This window comes from Meleagris gallopavo, chromosome 2 (assembly GCF_000146605.3).
Source record: "Meleagris gallopavo isolate NT-WF06-2002-E0010 breed Aviagen turkey brand Nicholas breeding stock chromosome 2, Turkey_5.1, whole genome shotgun sequence".
In the NCBI taxonomy this organism is placed as follows: Eukaryota; Metazoa; Chordata; class Aves; order Galliformes; family Phasianidae; genus Meleagris; species Meleagris gallopavo.
In genome coordinates, this window is record NC_015012.2 from 78,067,130 (window position 1) to 78,093,454 (window position 26,325).

The window sequence follows — 26,325 nt, forward strand, 5'->3', positions numbered from 1 at the left end:
TTTTTTAATTAAAGAAAGAAAGCAACAGAACTACAGAACTAGTGGGATATGTGACCCTGTTTTTGCAAAACCAGTGCATCAACGTTTGATCTGATGTCAGTGGCAGCAACTTTTACTGAGTTCTCAGTGTTCATCAAAGATTTTTGATGAAATTTTATTCTTCTTGTGCTTCATCTCTGAAAACAGTTATTCACAAATGTGTGCATTGCCAAAAAGCAATGGCATGAATAAGGCGTGATTGAGAAGTGAGGAATGTTTTTCTCTGCAAAGATAGTGCTTATAAAAGTGAAAAGACATGGTCAATTTTTTGAGTTGAATACCTGACTGCAACTCTATACACTCCATTTGAGAATTCCCAACTATTTATGTCAACTGAAAATGTAGTTGCAAGTACACCAAAAAAAGGATGAATTCTTATTGCAATCTTGAAACCTGTACTCAAATTCCTTTATCAGAATGGAAAGCAGGGCTGCACACTTTTTTTGCTGTTCACAGGACTGCGTTTAGCCAATGAATCAAAATGTATCCAATTATTTGCTATAGCTTGAGCTGGCACTGCACTGCATTCTCCCTGTGCCCTGGTTTCAGCTCAGACAGCATTAATAGAGTACCAGTTGGTTGTTGGTCAGCAGTGTGTGTGTTGCTGGGGCTGGGCTGAGCCACTTGGCCAGGCAGAGTCACAGTGGCAGTGGGGCAGATGGTGTGGGCTGGGCCACAGTGCCAGATGTGCCAGGCTGCATGTGGGCTGCAGGTTGGGCATGCCCAAATTAGAACTTAACCCAATTTCAGAAACATTCAGAAGGCTCCCTGATTGTTTTAATTGGAGAAACACCTTTCACTGAGCTTGGTCAGCCTCACCTACAGCTCTGGAATGGTAGAAGCTTAGAAGCTGAAGCATTACAAGTTAATTAAAATAAAATTATTACAAGATTAGCAAAAATGAAAACACAAACTAACATAGCAGGTACTCGCATTACTCTGACATAAATCCTCTTCTATCATTTTAATATGCCCAAAGGCTGCAAAGCCAGTAGCTGGCTTAGACCTCTCAGTTCCTCCAGCAGCTCCTCCAGTTGACTCTCATCCAGAGGTGCACACAAATACTCCTGGCTCCCATGTCACTTAAACCCAGCTTGTCCAGTTGTCTTGTTGGCTGGTGACAGCCACTGACGTGCTACCACTATAGGTACCCTGTGCACATGGGTTCCTTTTCACTCAGCCTCCCCCGAATCCTGATGCTGGCTTGTTCTCCCACAGAGATGGCCCGATCAGGGCTCCATCTCCAAGGATGGACTACCGTGGCTCCCTTGCCTGGGCTGTGACTGGGCTTCTTGGCATATGTAAGTGGAAACCAGCGTTTTGTCATACAACCTAACAGAACCCACTTCTGCAACCATTCACAAGGGAGCCTTTCTGTCTTCGAAAACAACCCATTTATCTCATTTTATTTTTTAATGGGGAAGCAAACGCTGGATTTACATTATTTTATAGTACAAGTTAATAATGTAATGATCATTTCTACACACAGTGTTGGAGCTGACATCTCAGTCATCCTTTCTCCAAGGCTCCTCCAACCACACTCCAATTGTGTCCCTTAAGGAAGTTTAGTGCCCTTACTGCTGAACTCTTCTGAAAGCTTTTACACAGAATATAATCAACAAGTGGTATTAACTGTACCTATATTGAGTGTATCGTATTATCTTTTATTCATTTCAAAATATCCATAGAGCACACATAAAAACCTCAATACTGAAGGCAAAGTTACAATACGTGGAGTTTTAACTACACTGATTTGTCCCATTCTTAGCTTTATGTGTTTAAGAAATCACTGAATAACTATTTAATGCAATAATACACCCCTTTTAAGTATTCTATATTTGACAGAGAACTCGGTTAATATGCTATCCAAACACAGATTTTAATCCCTCAAACACCAAAAAGGAAACTATTCAATATAGTTTTGTCCCATAACTCATGAGTGAAAACTATCATTTCCATTCATACTCATTTCCTTGAAGTCTACATCATCATGAAATGTTTATGACAGTTAACTGTTTTGAAATAATCTATGTTCTTTTATTCACCTTATTTCAATGATGAGAGACCTCACAGCAAGGATGGAATAACAATATGGAAACTAACCATCCAATTCAACTGAACACAATTGATTGAAGTCTTATTACTTCCATATGCAAGAGGAAAGTAAAGCCAACTGCAATCCTCCCTTTTTGGCATTCTTAGTATGCATCGCATCCAGAAAAAATGAATTTCACTTTTCATTTTTATTTTTACTGCAAACTCTGGTATCAGACACACAGACTTTACTTGACTATTTAGGAAATACGTTTAACTAAATTTTAAAAAGCAAGGTCTTTATTATGCCTAAAGTGATACTCCTCTTGAAAAAGCTGTTGTGTTTTGTATATTTTATTCTAGTCTCTTTTTCAATATTGATTTTCTTAACAGTTACCAAAAATTGCAGCCAGGATATTAAAATCTTCAAGAATGGGTACAAAGAATAATGATAACATAGTTGTATGACAGAATCAAGTCAGCCAATTTATATAAAAGAAACTCGCTACAGATAAACTCAAGGCCAGAGTTATATTTCAACTTATTCTGAAGTAGTATGTGTGATAAATTAACTAATATTTCTCAAGAAGAAAATCTTTGCTTTCTAGAAAACATGAATATAAGATTATTAGTTACTATCATGAAAATAATACACGCTTTCAGTACGGACCAAAAGAAACAGTAATTTATTAAGGATTTAGAACTTCATTTTCTAAGAAAGTCATATTTGTCAAGATATGTCCATTGCATGAAAAACAACCCTAGCTGGATCAATTAGGTGAGTACCTCTCTTAGTGGAGGACTGAGGAGATTAAATACTCATTTTGTAGTTCCAGCAGAACACTGACTATCCCAGGCAATTAATCTCCCAGTAATATTTAGTTTTCACCTCAACTTCTTTTTCCTCTCCCACACACATTGCTTTTCCCTTTTATGCTACTAAGCTATGAGATTTCTGCCTGAATTAAAATGATTTTCTCCAGAACTGTTGATAATAACACAAGACACTAAAAGACATGCTCCACTGATTTTGCTTCACATTTTCATATGAATTTAAGAGAAATCACCACTTTTTAGACTCATGGTTGGCAGTGCTTTATGACTCCACTAGTCCTATTTTAACCAGCAAAGACAACTATAAAAGGGAGATGGAACAGTGGTAAAATACTAACTATTTAGAAAGATTATAAATATTTGGTTGCTCGTGGAAAGAAAATTTTCATAGAAAAAGTGAATTACCTTCACAGTAACGTTAAAATTAATAAAATTACTCTTTAAAAAGAAATTGTTTCACATATACTAAGAAATGTAAGTTTTCTGACACCTATTACATTCTGAGACCAATTAACTCCAGTCTTTTCTGTGAAAGGGGAAAAGGGAAAGAAAAAATGGCTAATTCCTAAGCTTCGACTGTCCATATGGATTATTATTTGTGTGAACTTTAGAATCATCTTTCTCTCTAATCACTGTGATTTTACTTATCTGAGAACAGAGTAATCAGAAAATAGTAATCTGATAGTGATGGACACAATTAGTTTAGGTTTTTCTAGAAACCTGTATCACTGATGGGAAGGAAATTTAGTTAATGGGAAAACCTACATGCAAGTTCAGATTTAAAACATAGTAGAAAATTCAAAAGGACTTCTGTTAAAGCCTGGTGCTCTAGACAGTTGATATTAATGCATGCCTCAAACTTTCAAAGCCATTCTGTGCAGTATGGAAATCACCAAAACTCTACCAGAACCACTTTTGTAGACTGCATTCCCAATAAGGTCTCCAAACACTACATTTAACACCACACTGTACTTTACTGGATTTTGATGCTTTTTCTGTTTCTAATTTCCACATTCCTAGAATGAATTTTGTGAAGTTATGAGGACAAGACATGAGAAAGGTTAGAAAAACATACTAAAAGTATATCAATATTTTTCCTTTGCATTCAACGGTACATGTTCCCTGCTATTCACTGAAAGTTAAGTTTTCTAGTTTAACAGCTGCAAAGTGCACTGCATGGTAACTATATGACTTATCATCTGTTTAGATAAAGTAATGCAAGCAACCACAAAATTGAAATTAAAATATTAAAGAAACTAATTTCAAAAATATGAAAATCTCCATTTTTAATGTAGTAACAAATGTATAGGTGAACATATTCAGACACTTAAAAAAAAAATTAATTTGTTTACCTGAACTGTGGAACTTATTTCAGATGCAAATCCTCCTGTCAAGGGAGCCTCATGGCTAATCAGCAACCGCCCGGTCTTCACCACTGACTGAAAAGGAAAAACAAACCCAAAAATGCAATCAAATTACAGCTCTAGTGATTTCCTACATGTGTTGTGTATTAAATATATGAATTGTGTGATATAATTAGCAGTATTTAGATTTAGCTACCTTTTCTTTCTTGCTTTTTCACTGAAACAGTGAATCACCCCAGAGATTTAAACTGAATAACTAATACGACACATTTTTACATTTACTACAGTATTGTCATTCACTACAGAAGTGGCAATATCATCTATTCTATTTAAAACAAATATGAAGAATAGTTTCCACTGAACTTATCCTATCAGTGTAAACTGTAACAGGAAAATAATATTTCAGTTAGAGGTCAGTTCGGATTCTGAAAACACTGAGAATCTTACATGCAAAGAAATCTTTCAGTGATATATAAATCTGCCTCATCACAGCTGATCTAAACCCATAAATCACAACTATTCAATAAGTACAGCTATTAAATATATATACAAATATATATGTTTAGCAAGAAAACAATTCTGCAATGCTTCTTATTCAAGTTTTACTCGGCAATTACAAGCAACACTTTTTACTTCCAAATCTCAATGCTTGTGCGCTTTTTTGTGTGAACCATTTCAGAAATAGCTACATAGTACAATATATACAGAATGTGACATAAACTACTTTTAATCAAAAAGAAATTGTATTTATGTTGAAATGTAACAATTAAAACAAAACACTTTAATCTGATTAGAGTATAAAGCTTCAATACACTCAAATACCTTGAAGTTTATTGCAACTATATGGTAAACTGCCTAGGGTTCAAAAAAAAATTAGAAATATAGCAGCAAGCCTCATTCTTCACAATAAACGTTTTACCATTTCATAAGGTGCATTAAAGAAATCTACGAGATTCTGGAGAGGCACATTAGGGGAAAAAGTCATCAGAAGAATGTGTATGTAATTATTTCAGTGTCAGTTACAGTGAGATTGTAGAGATAATTATCCAGTGTACTGTTGGTGTATCATTAGTCATTAAGTAGGAAACCCCAGGACAGTGCTAGCTATCAGGTCAATCTTTCTTAATGCTGTGATCTTCAGTCTACACCAGTACATTGTCCTCTGGGGCACCTCCATGCCCCACAAACACAATATTCAGAATACGTTCTATTCTATTAAATATTCTAGAATATAATAGGATATTCAATAGAATACATAAATGCTATATCTTAGAACACAATTTTCATTCTAATGACAGTACTTTTCAAACCCTTTCACTTTTCTAAAATGTCTGGCTGGCCCTTCCACAGTAGCTCTTCCACAAGGCTGCCAGCAGGTGACAGGCCTATATGCAATCCAAAATGTATCATGTACTGTGTCAGAAACCTCCACTAGATTCAGATCTAAGCAAGACAGGAAAAGGCATCTCAATAGCTAGAAAGTTATCTATAGCTTGGTAGGCTGTTTTCTTGTGTTTTGGAGGTCTGCACTGGAAACTCATATCTAAAGACCAAAGACATTAACTGCACTACAAATCTGTCAAATATACCAAAACAACAGCTCAACAAACAAAATTTACACTCCAGATTAAATCTTATATGATAAAACTGATAGGATTAGTCAATTTAAGATAGTTGCTTTTTTGGGGAATCCTCTTATTTTAAACAGTGGTATTTATTCTTTTGCATATATTTGTTCTGAGAAATACATAGCTTGAAACATTACAAGCTATTATTAAAATTACAGGTTTCATCTTTCATATTAATGTGAAACATAGACAGTGTTGGAAAACATGTAAGAAAATCTGCATGGGATCAAACCAGTATTCCAGCAGTTCATTATCACGAGTCCAAAACCGAGATCACTGGATGTTTAAAAAAGAATAAGAATAGGCAATTTCTCAGCCTTCAACTATTTTTACATCCTGGGTTCAATATGGTCTCCGTTATTAACATCTTTTCTCTCATGAAAGAGTCTGCTCACAAATAAAATTTCTGAAAACAAACAGCACATTTTTTAAAATCTCCTTCTCCTTTGAGGAGCTTTTTACGTATTTTCCCAAGGGCTTCAAAGATTTGTTGCCTTTGTTAATTTGCTAACAGTGAACACATAGACATGATCACCAAGCATCTCACCCCAACTAAAAAGTACCCACATGGCAACCAAGCTAGCAAGGCATGGGTGCACTTGGTACCCAACTCAGCTTGTTCCTGGCAGGCATGGATATCTGCACCATATTGTGCCACGCAGAAATACCTTAAAAATTCTTCTAAGTATTAAAAGAGAAACAAAATGAGCACAGTACTGACCACAAATATAGCCCTGAATTTTAAGGAAGGATGCAAGTACTGCAATTCATGAATCTTACAGGCTCTACTGTATTAATTTTTGCAAGTTTAGCACTTGTTCCAAAACTACAGTCTGTCTTTCAGAAAGACATGCAATGTTAATTATAGCATTTTCAGTGTTTTCAAATGCATCACAGCTATCACAGCTAAGTTGTTCCAGCGGCTCTCATCTCTAAAATTTTGCACTATATTTCTAAACTAATTTGGCTGCCTTAAAGCTGCAAGTTCTTATTTTTCTTCTGTTTCCTAGATTGAGAAGTTATCTGTTATCAGATCTCCGCTCCCCACATGAACATGTTCAGATTGTGATCAAATCATCTCCTGACCACCCTTTTGCTAAACTAAGCAGACAGAGGTTTAAATCTTTCATCATGCAGCACATTTCCAATTCATCACTTCATCATTCTTACAATCCTTTCCCGGATCAGCTCCAGTTTACAGTGTCCTACACCCATCTAGAACTAGCATTCCATCCTTTTTCAGAACACTGCCAAACGCAGAGATAAATGTAACCTTGGTACCGTAGTTCTTGGATGCAGAAGGTCTTTTGGTCAAAGCACAACTGCACAAGTCCAGATTCAACCGACTGTGATTCCCTGTTCCTGGGAAAGAGGTGGATTTTCCTGGGGTTGTGCTATTTTTTGGCTTTTTTTTTGTGTGTGGTTTTTTATTTATTTTTGTTTGTTTGTTTGTTTTTCCATTTGTTATGCTTTGGTTAGTTAGTTTGTTTTTTGTTGGTGGTGTGTTTTTTTCTTCATTTCTCTTTGACAAACGATTGCTGGCTGCAATAAGGATGGAATATAGTCTGCACTCACTATTTCAAGATGTAAAATAATATTGGAATAAGTTGAAAAATGTAACGTATGTCTGAATTCAGCTCAGACAGTAAACACAACTCTTCACTGGTAACAGAGTATCTGTTCCTCCAACTGTTTCCTAGCTCTATTTTTTTTTTTTTTTTTAAATCAGCAATAGTTTTAAAGTGTTTTAAATGTTTTCCATATCTTTGATAGAAATTTTAAACAGGTTACACAGTCCACTCTGCAAGCACTCAGTGACTTTGCTATTTTCATTGATTAAACTGTATAGAAGGGAAAGGCAGTGTTCAGTCAGAGCACTACTAACGTCTTACTTCTCAACTAAATAAATTTTTTTTGAGCACATACTAAAGATCTCAAACAACTTTTAACTGTTGATTACACATTTTTAAGCTATTTTTCCCTACTTGCTTTATTCATAGCTAATTTATTCATAGTTTTATAGATCATTCCTTTTAATTGATTTAGTACATGATTTGGTTGGGGGGGTTGTTGTTGTTTTTTTGTTTGGTTTTATTTTTTGTTTTGTCTTCTTAGTTTGTTTTAAATGAAGAAGTTCCATAAGACATCAGTGATTAATAAATTACTGGTTGAAAGGTACAACAAACATTATGGGTATGTATGTAGTATGCCCTCTTCATTTTTATTATGACATTGTTTTCTCTATCAAAGATGATAGTGCTACCTAGTAATAACTGCAACAGGTGTAATTTTTTTCTTATATTGCCATGTAAAAACTTTTTTCAATCATATAGTTTAGAAAAAAGCTGTAGTCTATGATTTTGCAACATTGCAAGCTTTTCCTGCATTGATAGTGTTCTGGAATGGCTAAGTTAAATAATTTCTACATTTTCTACATTTTCACATGGAATTTTAATCCTATTTCCTAGAAGCAAGGTAGCTAAGGAGTTAAAGGGAAAAATTTCAAACTAATTGCAAGCTATAGAACACAGCAGACATGAATTGTTAAGATTGTTTGCAGATATCAATGTTCTTCTATAAAGTATTAATTTCACTTTAAAATTAAACTACAAAATGTTACTGTCTGTCACATCATGAGTCAAGCATTCAATCTCTAAGGTAACCAAAACCCAACATTTGCAGTCCAAATATTTTATCAGACTGCCACTAGCAGCTCTGTCTACAGCACAGTAGACATGACTAATGGGGTCCTCACTCTTCAAACTGAATCCGAAATAACAGTGGCATTAAAAAGGACAAAAATCACTGAAGAAAACAGTGGTTAAATTGGCACAATGTAATAAATTGACTACCATAGAATTTTGTCACCTTTTAAAGAGGCAGGCACTTGGAGTGCTGGTTTGTTTTGTTGTTTTTTTGTGGTGTTTTTTTTTTTTCATTTGGATTAGCTAGAGAAATAGATGATTTTTCTAGGAATGAAGTATTTTGTCCCCTCAAACCCAGACACTTTTTGTATTCACAGGAGGACCTGACTCTTCTCAATTTCCCCAGCAGATCTCTGTCTTTCAAAAAACCCCAGTCTTTACCCTTGGTCCTACCTCAGCAGGAGATCCAAATATTTTAATTGCAGCTCATGTAAAGGACTTTAAAAAAACACATCTTCAAAGAATATGATGTGGCTTTGGAGACTGACACTGATACAAAATGTTTCTTCTTTACATCTATAACCAGAAGTTGCTGCTGGCTGTTCTCTAAAATACATACTTCTAAGGGTGCTAAGTGTATCTGTAGCCATTTCCTATCTCAAAATAAACGAAACTGGGAGCTTTTGCTTATTGGCTTCAGTAGCAGTTCACCGAAGAAAGTCAGAAGCAGCATCTGGTTATTCAGAGAGCAGGGGCCTCAGCCATTCCACATTTTCACAGCCAGGCTGATGTAAGCCTGGCTGCTCCCAGAAAGGGGGGCTTCTACTCGGCGTTCTACCCTGGCATTTCCCCAAGCATCTATAGGGCCGTGAGACAAGCCAGTTTCAGGAGATAATCTGCTTTATCCCGCAGCATTGTACAGTCTGCAGAAATAGCAAGCATTGGCACAGAGATAGGGCAGATCCAGGTCAACTCCTTCAGAAGCTTCCAGCACTTCAGCAGCGCTTCCTCCACCGAGGCCATCAGTAACAGCCATGCATGAGCTGCCACTCCACTGTTACCTGTGCTGTACTTGGACAATGGAGGATAGGACTCTCAATGGAGAAGAGGGCTTTTAAGAGTCCAAGGCTTTCAACTACTAAATTAACTCTAAAACAACTAATATCAAATATAGTTTTTTCACCCCAATTTGCTTGTCAGATCTGTTTCACACTGGTGTAGGACACAGCAATGACAAGTGAGGTTTTGTCAGAGATGGCAGTGCGATTCCCCAACCACCCTCTGTGCCTTTGCCAGACTCAGACTTTCAGGTTGTAGCTGAAGCTTTACTGAACAGTTGCCCAATGTTTTTGCAGTGAAGCAGCTTTGTGAATTATTTTCAACCTCCCTCACTGCACTCTTTATCCAAGAGTTTCCATAATCACTTTTCTGTTCAATTCCCAATTTGTCATTTTGATTGCTTTCTCCTTTTTCACAGATTCTGATGACAGAATAAAATAATACACATCTGGTGCTTCCAAATGCTTTGAAATCTAAGTGCTGACATTACCAGCAATGTTCTGGGCCCTTACTTATGGGAAAGCAGACTTAAATCAAAATAAGTTTGATAGCCAACACTATTACCCCTACACATGGTAAGAGCACTATTTTCACTGTAGCTAGCTGCTTTCTTTACATGGCAACTGCCCTTAGAGAAATTATTAAAGCTAGAATTATGTTATAAATGTCTGTTATTGCAACACACTGGCAAGTTGCCTATTCCTGTGAAAAGAAAATCTTCCATCTCTTAGAGAAATTATTTTGGAGGTTACCTTCCCCTTTGAATTTTTGCATACTTTTGATCTTACTCCTCACAAACTATAAAGAATTCCTGTACAATTCAGAAAATTAGCTTTCCAAAACAGTTTTCAATGAAGCTGGCAAAAGTATCAAAATATTTTATTGTTGATGAACATGTATGCAAACTACAATAAAAATAACACAAAAATCCCATTAATAGATATACCTTTACTGAAAACTAGTCAGAACTTGGAAGCTTAAAATAAATTAATAAATCTGTGATAAAGTTTCCATAAATGCCTTGAAAAATATTTTTCCATTTTAGACCAGCTTTAATGAATTTGTGCCTAGAAAACCTGAGGGAGGCCACATTCCCCAGATCCAATTAGTTCTACTTTCCTTTCTATGTTTCCATAACAAATGAAATTGCATAGTTGTATTTGAGGTGCTGAATATCATAAGCATCACAGGCATAGAAATAAGATCTCAGATTTCTATTTAGCATTTCCCAGAGAGAAATGTGCCACATAACCTGCCAGATGAATCACTGTGGATTATATTTACTATGCCTGTGCAGATTGGTAGCATGACACTAAGTCCAATGCATCCCTGATTCAAAGAACTATTACTATATGTGATATATTAACAATCTTAACAAATGCAGTAATTATGTTCTCGATTCCCAAAGCCATACCGAAAGAAGGAATGAAAGGGAATAGGAAGTGCCCTAGGAAACCTGGACATACAAGAGCCCTCTAACTTACTGATGGTCATGATCCAGTTTGCAAATCATAGCTATAAGCTGCACAAATGAACTACCTTCTCCCAGAAGTAGTTAAAGCTAAAAATTGTATACATTTTTTTAATAGCTCCAAAACTAACTATTATAAAGGATATGAAATTCAGAGAATGACAGAATGCCTTGTATTGGAAGGGACATTAAAGATCATTTAATTACAACTCCCATGAGATCAGGCTTTTCGTCTCCAGGGATGAGGCATCCACAGTTTCTCTGGGTTGCTGTGCCAGTGCTTCACTGCACTCTGAGTAAAAATTTTTCTTCCTAACATCTGAGCTAAATTTCCTCTATTAATCTAAAATAAAATAACAAATGGTCCAGTTTTCAATGTACTACATTTCCAGAGATCAAAAATGAGATCTACTACATTATGATATCTATACTACATTACGAAGTTAATTGAAACTCATTTATCAGTAAAACTGAAGATGCGAAGACAAATAAATTATGTGAAAAAACACTATTTCGTCAAATACATCTCAGCAGCCCAAAGTATGAATAAGATTTCTCTCTGTTGGTAATGAGACAGTTGAGCATATGTGCAAGTTGTTAAGATTTGTAAGGTTGGTGTAAACATATAGCACAATAATAAAGCAGAGAATTCTAGCTGAGCACAGGTAGCAATGCTGGTAGATCAAAGGATAAAACTACTTGGAAAGGGAAAAAATGAAATTCATATTCCATCATTAAGAAAAGTGATTGGAGAGAAATTTCTAAATCTTTTCAAACAATAAAATGAAAAAAAAAAACCACAAAACTCTGTTATAGGTGAGTATGCAGACTAATAGCAGTGAGCACAAAAGAAAATCCGATTTCTTTTTTTAACTTTAAATGGATTGCTAAAACATTATCAGTCATTTTAGCTGACCCACAACAGCAGAGTAGAAATCCTTCTCTTCCTGCTAGTACTTAAACAACACAGAGGCTTTTAATCCATTACCACCTCCTTGTGTGGTTCATTCAGCAGCTTTCCAACCCAGGCAGCTGGTAGCCACATGCTGCAGGTACCACAGCAACTGCTGCTGTCATCAGCCAGGACCAGGCAGAGCTCAGAGACACTGCCAGCCACACCAGAATGGAAGGAAACGCAGTAAGAAATCTATATGGCAAGGACAATGGCTCCAACAGGCAATTTATTTGTTAAGGGGAAGCAGTCCCAGACTGAAAAGAATGTGAAGATGAATGGATATGGATCCTGATTTGCAACAGGAAAAAACAACAACAAAAAGCAGATTATGGTCCTTAAAAGCATAGAATATTAGCAAGAAACAGGAGTGCAGGAGAGGAAGGAACTGAGAACAGCCCTGTGCCACTGTTAATTACTGAATGCAGCCTGATATTGCTTAGTGTCTTCTTTCAGGAGAAAAGGAAAAAAAAAGTCACATCCCCAGTGTTCAAATAATTCCTTTTAAAAATCCAAGCATTCTCAAACTATTATATTGAGATGATATGACCAATCACCACACCAACATATGAAGAGAAAAAGGAAACAATGTCAGGTGATAAGATGGGCATAAATACCATACGAAATATAATAAAGTGTATCTTTAAGCTAATCATGCCCGTTAGAACAACTAACCCAACTAATCAAGTGTGAAGATTCAGAACTAGGCAAAGGGAGGTCTTTTTTTTTCCTCCATCAAAAAACAGAACAAGAAACACTGCTTTGCTTTTCACCAGAAACTTGGCATCTCATGAAAATGACTTTTCATCAAAGAAGCAGACTCTGCGCAAGTTCTTAAGTTGATTCCCACCCACACAATCTGTCTAACCAAGGCTCCTAAGCTTCTTGCAAACAACCCACAAATCTTATCAATTACACCTGTGATGGCATAAATAGCTGAAATAACTGGAATAAATAATTGAAAGTTAAAATGATGTTTCTCATCCCAAGACTAAAGATACTTTAAAAAGGTTGTTCTAGGTATTCAAACTTCCATAGATCCAAAGTTTGGCTGAAGCCAGTCCTGAGTCAGAGTTCTGCAGTTGCCATACCTTCACAAAACATCTTCGATATAGAAAAAACAAACAGTACATCTCTAGCCAGCAATAAACATCTGTGAAGACGTCTTCCAAGTGTTGTGAAAAAACAAAAGTAAACCAACAAACAAACCAAAAAAAACCCTCACTGATATTCCTCAGATAGATCAGAAGTAGTATCTTTCAAGTAATAAAAAAAGAATCACATGAAGACCACAGCCTGTATAATAAGTCTGAAAGCTAGTGCATTTTTCAATGTGAATAACCATTCTGGAAAGCTACATTACAATTCTAAAAATGTAAAATTCCATGAGAAGCAGGAGCTCCAGCACCTGCCTCATCTCAACTCCTGAAATTAACCCAGTTCTGATTCATATAAATTCACATAACTCATCACAAGACGGACCAATCTGTTTCATGGCAGCTGCTGAACCCACTCACAGCTAGGAATCATTTCCAACCCAGAATTTAGAATCTGAATTACTAATATGGACTACATGGGAAGCACGAGGTAATAAAATGGAAAAATCTGAGCTGAGTAATCGCTAAATAATATACAAAAAATGTTAAGTAGACCAAGATGGCAAGTAGATGTCTGAAAATGCACCTGCACCATTTTTAACTCCTTTCAAAAGTAACAGCAGTCTAGTCTAATGGCTGTGATTACTATTTGAAAGACACACCATCTAAGAATGTTGTGCCAAATATCTTGCAAAACTGTTTTTAAAAATCACTATTACTGTTGATAATGTTCTTCTGAATATTATTTTTCCTGTATTACCTCGTCTTTAAATTTATTTTTCTAAAGTAACAACACACTCCTTTTCCCTTTTCATTCTTGCAGTATTCTTTTTTCTCCCGTTATCTTCTCTGTTCATTGTGCCCTCTCAATCAAAGCTGTCTAAGCAACCCTCATTTCATCATTCTCCATTCTTTATCAGTCACAAACTCTGACGTAGTTCAACTAATGGAAAAATGAATAGTCATTTTCAAAGTATAGTTATATTCATTTTCATCCTGTTAGCCAAGGAAATGATGGTTCTGTGAGCTGGTTTGATTTTCTTCTATTTGTCAGTCTCCTGATAACCACACTGCAACCAAATGCAAGTCTTAAAGATTAAGGATAAAGCCTTAAAATTCCTGCAAGTTTGGTAAAATTCAGTCTGTCTGGGTAAAGGAGATAAGTAGCCCTTCTAATTTAGTATACTAAAATAAAAGATGCTCTTAGCACTATCTTTCCCACAGCTCTTCCAACAACCAATAAGAATCAAATTGTTTTCAATGCTACTTTTTGTCTAGACAGTCATTTAGAAAGACAATCTACTGAGGTAAATGAGGAATATAGAATGTTGGAGGGTAGGAAATATGAAACGTAGCTCAATAAGAAAACAGTTTTCATTACTTACGCAATAATTCTTTTTCATTCTTTATGATGATACTGTTATCCAAAGGAAAAAAGTAAATTCATTTCTATCCCTTCATGGCATTGCATAGAAAGAGAAAAGACAGTAAGGCCAAATCCAAAGCCAATGAACTATCTCAGAATTCTCTGATTTTTTTTTCCAAGCCTCCATTTTATTGAACAATTCTAGAACATTTGTTTTTAATTTAAATGTGATTATTGTTCAGTAATATGCTTGTGACTTTTTTATTCAAATTTCCATTAAAACAACATGAAATGCAAAACAATAGTTGATTTCTATTTGAAAACAACTCTGATGCTTCTCTTACAATAGCGTTAGATTGATCTTCTTGATGTGACTTGCTAAATCCAGTAATTTGGATTTTATCTTTCTCTTCTAGAGGAGTGACTGCAGCCACAACACTTTCAATAAATGTAAAACAACATCAGCAACTGTGAAGTCTACCTATGAACCAAGTCATTCACTATAAACACCTTGTCCTGATAAGCCTAAAATTCATGAAAGTGACAACAGGAAAAACAGCCTGCTATACATTTTTCCATTGTACAGATCACCATAGGATCAAAATGAGTCTGCAGCATGAACAAATTACAAAGCACTATTTTATAAATGAGTGTACAAATCCTCAGAGAACCAACTCTTCAGTTTCTCTCAACAAAATTCAACACAATACACAGATATTAGCATTATTACTTAGAGCAAGAGCCCAGAAGGCTTGTTGAAACCTTTACTTGTATACCAAACTAGAAGACAGCTGTCATCTTTGCAATGACAGAATAACTAATCAAACTTTGTAAATTCACTTCAGCGTTGAGAATATTGCCAAATAATGGAGTTTGTTCCCCTGTTTCTTCTTACTACATATTATTAACATATCTGAGAAAGTGTTAATCTAAACACTGAAGTGTGACAATCTCAGGCTAACTGTCACACCAAGAGTTTTCTCCCAACTCGCTAAGGCAGCATTTACATTATGTGGTATATAAGATTCAGACAAAAAACCAAGAGCTTGGCTTAAGAACCCATACAAGCACTAATGAGCTCTTACTGACTGAAACTTTGATTTCCTGATGTAATGCGCTTGAATAATATACATGCCAAGACAGAAATCAATTCTGCATCACTGTAATTAGCAATGCCTGCAGAGAACTCCTCATACTCATCATCTGTCTGTACAAGGACCAGAGAGAAAACATTAAGTACAAGAATCCTAGGAATACCGACGAGTTGTGTAAATGTCAATGGAAGAAACAGAACTATCAAACTTGTCAACCGAACAAAATGATATAGACTGCTATGTCACAGTTCACTGCTACAAACAGTGGCACACCATAATGCTCTCATTAAACTTCACCAAGACCCTTTTAGTTACATGCTTCCAAGCAAGCAAGATTCATTCTTGGAGAGTAATAATTAGAGGCACTGTAAATGTTCTCTCCATATCCCTGCTCCAAATGCTTGCACTTTCTTACAGTGTAGATAAGCAAAGACTTTCTTAAAAATGGCACAAATGTTCGAAAATCCCAAATGAGCTTCACAGAATGGCAAAATGTTCCAAAATCCCAAATGAGCTTCACAGAATGGCAAAATGTTCCAAAATCCCAAATGAGCTTCACAGAAGCTCATTTAACTTCTGCTCAATAACAACATCTTTGTTTTTGATATGCAAGCATATCACAAGTTTCTATATTTCTCAGGTATAGTCTCTGTATACAATATCAGTTTTAGATACAGCTGCTTAGCCTTTGTTGACACCTTTTTTTTTTTCACAGAGGAATCAGTAAAGTAGATATTAAACAGCTAGCATGCAGCATCCAGAAAAATAACAGAGGTTTGAAGCACTAAGTGGTTATATTGTAGTGCCTTGAAAAAGTATTAAAGATCTAAATCTTTAAAAGCTACGTAAAAGCACACAGGTAGGAACTTGCATTTGCATTAATGACACACAAAAAAAGACATTAATAGATATTTTATAAAAAGTAAAACCGTAGCACAAAGAAATTAAATGACTTGCCAAATATACTTAGTCTGTAGCATAAGGACTTGTAACTAAGGCACTTGACTAATGCAAATCCATCCCCTCTCCTCTATATCCCTTCATTTCTAACGATAATAATTTATAAAAGCTTTGAGTCTCTCAACATACATAAATTTAGATTGTTCAAAGTGTTTTCTTCATTTAAAGAATGCCTATTGTGAAAGCTTCAACACTTCCCCACAACAGCAATTATCACACTCGGTGCTTTGCTGAGTAAATGGTTTGCTCAATCATGTTTGCTTCTGGCATAAATTTAGGTAATAATGAAATAAAGATGAAAGTAATAAAGAATTCGGGAGGGAGAGGAAATGTGAGTCTTGACTTCAACTTCTGCCTCACCAAAAAGAAATATCTCTTGGTATTTTATTATAGTGCATTAAAAATACAAGTCAGTAAACTGCTTAACACTGATGCTTTAAGGAAAGAAAAGATACAATATTTTTAAACAAGGAACAGTGATCAAACGAACAAAAATATAGCACACAGCTAAATTTATCTTATGTAAAAAGTAAATTTCAACATGAAAATAAGTCGGTGTCTGAAATGAAAAAGATTCCATATATTATCGTTGCAATTACTTTTCTGAGTTTAATTTCAGTTATCAAATAATTGCCCTGATAAAATCTCTAAATTTCAACATTTTAGCAGTGAAAACAAATGTAATTAGGTAAAGCAAACAAGATCCTTAAAGTTTAACTATAAAAAAGATTTATCAACCACAATGATCCATTTTAAATCTGGACTTCTATATCCCCTTCATACATATTAACAACTTTAATATATATTTTGATCTTTAAGGTTCCTTTCAACTCAAACCACTAAGATCTTTCAGTAGAAAGGACAATTTACACTAGATGTATTACTCTGATAGATTTGTTTTCTTTTATAGAAAAACAAAACACTCAGACCATAAGAACACAAACAAAAACTGACAATAGCATTTTTAAGACTTAAAAGTCTTCCTCTAGACAATCCATATTTAAAACATCATTAAGGATATAAGGATATTAAAAAAAAGATTTCTCTAATGTCAACAAAGCACTGAAGTAGGTAACTAAAAATTAATTGCTTTTAAAGACCAACATTTGTTGCCATCATATTGCAGACAATTCAATACTTACAAAAAGAAAGTTAAAAGTCAGGACTGCCCAACTGATTTCTTTATTTATATACTAGACTTCCAACTCTACCTCTATTTTCCCTGCAGGGAGGAACAGACGAGACTCTCACCTTCTAAATTTATTATTTATTAAAGACGAATCTTTTTTAAAAAAAAGAATTTAAAAAAGTAATATCCCAAACTTTGGCTTTCAGTGCTAAAATAATGAACCACTTTATTGGCAAGTGGGAAATAGAAAGTAACTTACTCTTTAAATTCAAAGTAACTTCAAATTTGCAATAAAGCCATTTATAAGCCCTTTTTCTGTAAATCTTCCAAACACAGCACTATGGGGAACTTTAGAATATAGGTAACATGTCAGTAAGTGCACCGCAAATGTTGGAGATAATAATACAGTATAGACTGGTATTCTGTGGTAATGTTTGACCACACGTAAAAAGAGTGGTTTTATAGTTTTGTCATTTGCAGACCATGTAACTTTTACTAAAAATAGCTGTGGCTATTTTTTTATTTTTTTTTTAGTTGGATGTAGAAACCATAACGCAAACAGCAAGAGCATTATTTATACTGTAATCAATTTATAATTATAACTTACTTATACTGTATTTATATTGGTTATAAATTGCCACTTACTGTTTTTCTCATCTGGAAAGTTTGATTAGCATTCTCTGTAAACAATAACTTTTAAGCTAGGAGACCTCAACCAAAGTATTGTTCCAACTCTTGTCATGCTGCATTGCTGGTCTAAGTAATGTGACTATTATTTAGACAGTATATTGTTCCGACAATTGAGTACCTCACATATGGTTCAAGTGGAAAAAAATAGACTGAATCACAAAATCTGAAAATGACATCACTGCGAGTATTCTGTAATGCTGGCACTCTTTTCTCTTGATGAACTTAGGCCAAATAAATGAAATCCCTGCATATCACCTGCTTTTAAGAAGCAATAAGGATTACTGTATAGCAGGTGAGTTACAGATCCATGTGCTGTATAGCAATGACACCTATCATTGCTACACTGTCACACAGGCAAAATATTTCAAGTAAAAAGGGAGCAAGATGATTGGTGTGCTGTTAAATGTGCTGCTATATATGAAAATTCCAGTTAAATATTCTCCTTACTGTAGCTACTGAAATGTCCACTAAACCATTTAAATAGTGTAATTCTACATTTCTGAACCATACACATCAGTTTAAGGTTTTTAAATTTATGCTAGTAGAAACAGGTTTAAGTATCAAAAGACTACGTTCCTAGCACAATGAGCTAGAAAAAAATTCAGCCACAATTGTTTAAGAGAAGAAAAAAAGATTTCCAATGCCACCTTTTCCAATCATTAAACCACTGCATAAACATGTAGTGATTATAATGCACAAACTTCATTTTACAACATTTTTCATGACCAGACAGTAACTTCTTTTGTTTGTTTTCATAAATTCACAGGCATAGTGAAGTATACATCATAGCCCAGGTAATTTCTGTTCCATACCATCATATTAAGTGAAATAATTCTTAACACCATATTTGAGGACAATGTAAGTTACATGCAATGAAAAGCAAATCACATCTACATAAAAGATGCAAAAAATAACTTATTAACTTATTAAATTCTTACAGCATGTCAGAGCCTTCCAGCCTTCCGAAGATTCAAAACAAGACAATTTGATACAGTCAAGTACGTAGGGCAACAATTGTTTTCTATCATCGTGAGAAAGTTTGATAGTCAAGCATTTAGGATTTGATGCATAAAGATTGATGCTTATGAGTTCTGAAGGAAATAGTTAAGTAAGCTCAAAAAAGTCACAAAAGACTCCAGGGCTTTTAGTAGTAACAGGGACTTTTAGTTCTTCTTGAAGGCATATGACAATAAGTGCATTAAATGAGCATTTTTACAGAGATCTGAATTGGTTTTGTTTTGTTTTTTCTACTACAGACATGGTAACTTCCAATAGGTTGAAATGTTCATGAAAATATACCTTAAGTTATGAGACCTGGAATATTTTAATTGTACTGCTAGTAATTTCTTAGAAGAACAAGTTACCATAAAATATACTGAATTTATTTAGAAGAAATCCTTTGATTTTGGTGTGTGAAGTTGGGTAGCACACCAAAATTGAAAGCAGTCCAAAAATGCAGGCTCTTCAGCTCAAAACAAAGGCAGAAGAGAAGGAAAAACATTTTTCCAGCCCAACATTATCAGCAGTGGAAACTAACAGCATAATGACAACTAAGTTTAATCAATATATCTATCCGACCAGAGTTTAGCCTGTCATCCTACCAGCTACAACTCTAAGAGCTTTAGTAAACCTTAACAGTTAACAAAGATCTTAACACAAAATCAAAGGTATTTACATTTGGAAATCTCTGCAGTCTATCCAGTACAATTATGACCAGTGCTGATTGCCTCCCTAGAAAGCTAATCAATATTGACTGTCAGAAGAAAAATACTTAGAGTAAGCCAAATATAATGCATTATGCTATTACACAGTAATTCTGTAAAAAGCAAACTGAATCATCAAATTACCTTAAAAGTTCCAGAAGTATTGCAGAAATACTTTACCCAAGATAGTTTAGCTTTATGTTTAATAATGCACAAATAGTAAGAATCTATAATATTGAATCCTCAAAAAGTAGTTTAGAAAAAGTAGCTGGCTCAACTGAGTGATAATAACAGGATAAATAGCTGCAGACATTTAAAGGAAGGCAATACTGTAGAGAAGTAATAATTATCTCCATGGAAGAATGATTCATATATGATTACTATTGTGGAACTTAATCCCAACGTCCATTAGAATTCAATCAGCAGCTGTAGAAAAAAAACACACACACACACAAGCAGGAGCTATAAAATACCTTCTATACACTAAGCATCATTACTAATTTACTTGCTAAGCTCCTTTAAATTTGAAGCTTGTAATACAGAATGTGGGCAAAAGTGAAAAGGTTTCACAAGCAATTCATGGACCACATTATCAACACAATACTCAACATTAACAGAAACAACATGCCTCAATCCTTTATTTATTCAAGGGAGTTATGTGGTTTGTTTTTTTGTTTGTTTGTTTTTAAATAATCTGACTCCTATTCTAGTACCATTTCTCAATACATACATACATACACTACAAAAAAGACAGGGATCTCTTGGAAAGAGTCCAGCGGAGGGCCACAAAGATGGTGAAGGGCCTGGAGCATCTCCCCTATGAAGAAAGGCTAAGTGAACTGGGTCTGTTTAGCCTGGAGAAAAGACGACTGAGAGGGGACCTGATCCAGGTTTATAAATATCTGAGGTGTGGCGGCCATAGCGGTGAGGCCAGTCTCTTTTCAGTGGTACGTGGAGACAGGACGAGGGGAAACGGACATAAGCTGCAGCATAGGAAGTTTTGCACGAATGTGCGTAAGAACTTCTTCACGGTGAGGGTGACGGAGCACTGGAACAGGCTGCCCAGGGAGGTTGTGGAGTCTCCTTCTCTGGAGATATTCAAGTCTCGCCTGGACGCCTACCTGTGCGACCTGGTGTAGGGAACCTGCTTTGGCAGGGGGGTTGGTCTCAATGATCTCTAGAGGTCCCTTCCAACCCCTACAATTCTGTGATTCTGTGACATGAAAATTAGACATGAATTTTATACTGGAAAAGAGAAAGGTGTAGAGCTATACAAGAATCCCAGCTTTGAGGCTCTTGCTTGAAACAGTAACTACATGGTTTCCATTTTAAGCTTTCCTGAAATACAGAAGAGCAAAAGATGTGAATAATTCATTTATAAATGGCTTTATATATTCTCACTACTCAGAAATGACTACTTCAAGGCATGGTTCCAGAGTTGTTCTTCTCTCAGCCAAATGATAGCCTACGACGTGCTCTCAATCAAAGTACAAGTCAACCAAAAGAAACAAGTTTCTCATGGAAACCGACAAAGTCAACTGTCATCAAGTAAATAATACAATTTTAATCACACTTTACAGGTATGAGCATCCATTTAGTAAGATATCTGAGGAGCAACAAGTAAAATGGCAAAATATCAAGAATAGATGGCCAACAAATACAAATTTGATCCCAGGATACCTGCATTGTAATTATACCGTTCAGTACCTGGAGCATGTAGTTTAAATAAATAAGTAAATAAATAAATCAGGCTTGCTGATCCTGATTTTCCTTTATTCACAATCCAGTTAGATGAAGTAAACATAAAGGAATGTGAAGAACAAGCTAGAGGACCAGCAGATCATTAAATTGGCAGGGCCGATCAGATAAAAAGAGCCGGGAATCCACTGTTAGCAATTATTCAATCACTTTTGATGACAGTGACTGACAAAAATACTACCTGAACACCAAGGTGAAAGCTTAAATGAATACTGTAGCAAGCCACTCCCATCAAATACTCCTGGTGGAAAGCATGCTCACAGTTTCCTCTAATCCACTCCATGGTGCTGGATTATCTGCAAGATCGCACTGCTACTGCTTTCACTTTTGCTCAAATTTCTCTTTCCAGTGAGTACAAATGGTTTTTTTCAGACTGCTAAGCATTTATGTTGACCTGATGGAAGGTCTGCAAAAACTTTTCAATAAAATAGCGAAGCAACCCCAAGTAAGCCCAGAAGAACATAAAGCCCTTCACTTTTCTGTGGAATACTGTCCTATGAAAATCAACTTCACAGTTGCTATCTGTTGATAATGTCAATCCATAAACTAATTTTCTGCAAAGACAACATATCTTTTCTGCAAAATGCACAAAGTTGTATCGCTATTACACAAGCTCTCAATAACCACAGGTCTTTTAAACTGCAGTTCAGTCTACAGTGCCTTCATTACTAAGGCATAAAGGAATAACTCAGCATTTCCTCGCATTACAGTAGGAGCAGTTCAGAGACCATTAGGATATGACTAATTTGGAAATAAATGCAAATCTTCATCGCTATGCATAAGAAATGCTTGCCTTCTAAATAATACATAAGTACAAAAAAGTGCAGTTAAAAATTTGCACTTCAAAAGTGAAATTTACTGAACAATTTAGTTCTAATCTATTCAAAGTTTAAATAACATTCTTGGTTCAGTACACGGTGAATAAAATATAGAAACTCCTGCAGTCCCTTAGGAGTATTTAACTCTGAGCTAGATTTCCTACTTCCAGTAACACAGGCATTCCAGTACTAAAAAAAAAAAAACACTACAACCACAGAATTTTATCCCAAGTGTGACCAGTGAAGCACTGGGAGGTGTGCCATTGCCTCTTTAATCAATACCACACTATCCAACAGTTCAGAGACAAAAATCCACACAGTCTAATTTCTCTAAAGCTTCAAAGCAAATCTGTTAAGCATAATGAAAAAAAAAATGTCTGAAAGTACAAATTCTGCAAGGAAGCAAAGTATCTTTAAACAGTTTTGTAGGTTGTAAAGAAACAAATTTCATAGACATTTTATAGATATTTCATATACATTTCATGTTTTGGTTTCTGGAACAGCACTCTTCATGGCAGATTGCTCTTCCAAAAATCACAAGGCAGCTGCTCAGTCAAGCAGTAGTAAAGCATTACCGATCTGTAGAGCAACCAGCCTCTTTGTTTTAGCTTCACTGAGTCTGGAAGCCTACATGCCATGCAACAGCTAGGGAGGCAGCAAAGCAGAGTCAAGGCAGATCTGTGGTTTTCAGCAGCATGTGCTGAGAAGCACCCTGACTTCATGAGTTTGTATTTCCAGTTGAATGTATAAAGGGGAGAGATCACTAGTGACCCCAGCTCCTTCATACACAAGTTAAAGACACAAAAGTAGGACTCTGATGTTAGAACAAGTACAGGGAACACACAGTACAGTAAGAAAGAAAGCAAAAAGAATGTGCTCACTTCTGTAAGGACAATATTAAAAATAATAGGTCCTTCTCATCTGCATTTTCAGAACACTATTCTTTATTAAAAGGGTGCAAAGGCATACAAATTAATGTGGCAGATTTAACTAGTGACATTTCCACTGTGATTTGAATTTTCTGAGAATTTAAGTCTGTGTTTATGTGATCATGTCACCCAAGCATGCTAGCTCAAACCTAATTGCAAACCAGAAAATAAAAGTGCCACATTAAGAAATACCACTGTCATCAAAGGAAAGTGAAAAGTCAAAATCATTTAAAAAAAAAAAGTTTATCTGGAACTAAATTCATAAAATTCAGAAAATATATCACTTCAGAAATTAGTTTTCTAAGCACGTGAGAACTTAGAAGTGAAGTTTAGAAAAGACATCACATCAGCCTTTCATGCATTGAACATCTCAAACAACAGAGCCACAGAAGTCATAACTTCAGCTGTTTGAAATTTGTTCAAAATGACAAATTCTGTTCTGACAGACAGCGATGGGACATACTGCATTTTATGCAGTTTGACTTTGTTTTACCTGTTTGCATTTCTGTGAAAAGCAATAGAGAAAGTATTTCCTGCATCTAAGTTGCCAACATGTAAAAATCAATTATTTCTCTTGATCCAGAGCAAGAATGTTACTCCTCAAGAATGCTATGGAATCTTGGAACAAGCTACAACAGTTTTCAAGGGCTAGGAACTCTATCCATTGCCTTTATGTAAAGAAGCACCATCATTTCTCAAGAATCTTTCCCAAGTTAAACAGCAATGAAGCCTTATATAAAGAAATTGTATTTATACACATGCACACAGATTCTTTATCTTAGCAAGGAGATCATTTTAAACCAGCCAAATACCCGAATCCCTTCTGTCAGCAGTAGGTATCATCTCTTAGGCTAATAATGAAGTTAGGATTTATCCTTCCTGACTTTACACTTCATCGAGGCCTCCTTGATTTTTTATTTTTTCTTAAACCCAAGACATTTCTAGAGGACACTATTTCACCCCACAATAGGCTGCTGAAATAGCTGAGATGAATGACTCTCAGGAGATATCTTTCTCAATTAACACTATGAGCTATTGTCACTAGTTCAGATTTCAATACTCTCATCTCCTTCTCATGTAGATGACAAATGTTAACCTATTCCAAAATTAAAAATAATATCAGAACCTTGAAAATGCAAAGAAAATATCAGTAAAATTTGGCTTAAATTCTTATTTATGTTTCCTCATACTTATCCGTGTTGTATTTATGTTTCACTCAGAGCCATATGTTTATAAACATGCTCAGAGGAGCAGTGTGAAGTATAAACAGCAGCTTAACTTGGCTAAAAAGAGACCTCTGGTGGCAGTTGTGAAGTATAGCTATTCAAAGTTTCAAGAAATATGTATTTTGGTAACATAACTTTCAGTTTTTTATATAGAAAGTATACAAAGCAGTTATATTTCCAGTAAAAATTTTGATACATTCCTGCTCATCTCCAAAGCAGTAACCACCTCAGTCCATCCATGCTCATTCCAATGCTACAGTTGTCAAATCAGTCTTAAAAATGCATGTATTTTCAGTTAAGTAAAGCATTTCATTCCTGCTTATTCCCCAAGACACACCATGAAGGCTCCTTAATTTTGTTTAAGAAAATTATATAGATTAGGAAAATCCAGTAAAATATTTCAATATAAAAACACTTCTTGTATATATATATAAGAATAAAATAAATCTGTAGATTAAAATAACACTTATACAAAATTCAGTTCCGTTATTGTAGCCTAGTGACTTTGACCCACAGAAAACACGGGTCCCTTAGAAGTCTGTGCCAAACTTTTGGCGCATGATTAGTAACAAGAACGTAGCCTACAAGAACTTACATAAGCTTCCTGCCTTCTAGAAAGAGGCAGAAGGCAGGAGAATGTGGAAATGGTAAGGGCTGTATGAACAAAATGCGAGTGGATTTATGTGCATAGGAACTGGAAGCAGCAGACAAAGGACTGAATTAACAACCTGTACTGAGAACAAAGTGTACCACTCTTTACAGTAAAACTGAGATGTGTTTTTACACCAAAATACAAAGTCTGATAAGCCCCCAGTACAGACTGCTCATCAGCAGAAATTCTGCATGCCAGACAACAGAACGGCACCCAGGTTGCAGCTTATCACATACACCATCCTTTTCCTCAGCATCCACCAGGAGAAAGATCATAGACAAATTTCAAACACATACATAATGTGAGGAAAAACAAAAACTAAGATTTATAGAGGCTGACGTAAGTGAAACTCAAACAAAAGACAGCCCTGTAGCTACAGATTATTTGATTATTGGTTGGACTCTGAGCCCCCAGTCAGGACTTAAGCAGTCCCATGAGCAGCTGAGGACTTTCTCTGGCATCACCAAATTTTCCTCTGCTCTCTCAGTCCTTGGTGATGGCATCTCAGGAAGGGAATAACTGAAGTACAGCAAGACCTGACCCTGGAAATGACCTTGAAAGCCATTGCCATTTACAACTGCACTAAGGGGTTTCTTCTTGGAATTAGGCAACAGCAAGCAGCTACAGCTATCATTTCCATCTTTCTGCTTATGTTAGATATTACCTACCTTAAAAGCTGCACAGGGTACAAACGAGTTTAAAACTTGCAGTACTGCCTAGTTCCAAATACAAACTACTGATTATTTCCAGCTGAACAAGCAGACAAGATAGATAGAAAGAGATAATTTTAACATTTCTCTCACTAGACAGGCCAGCCCGCATACATACTAACATAAAATCAATGCTAAAAACATTTACTATTAGACATTTGTTATAA

At 35.5% G+C, this 26,325-nt stretch overlaps 1 protein-coding gene across 1 annotated transcript in view; it reads right to left on the reverse strand.

Annotated features, from left to right (window-relative positions):
• BCKDHB (branched chain keto acid dehydrogenase E1 subunit beta) overlaps positions 1–26,325 on the reverse strand; it is a 106,711-nt gene that overhangs the window by 43,707 nt on the left and 36,679 nt on the right. Inside the window, exon 9 of the mRNA XM_010707698.1 lies at positions 4,260–4,346. Coding sequence (XP_010706000.1) covers positions 4,260–4,346 — 87 coding nt within the window. The remainder of the gene's footprint in view (positions 1–4,259; positions 4,347–26,325) is intronic.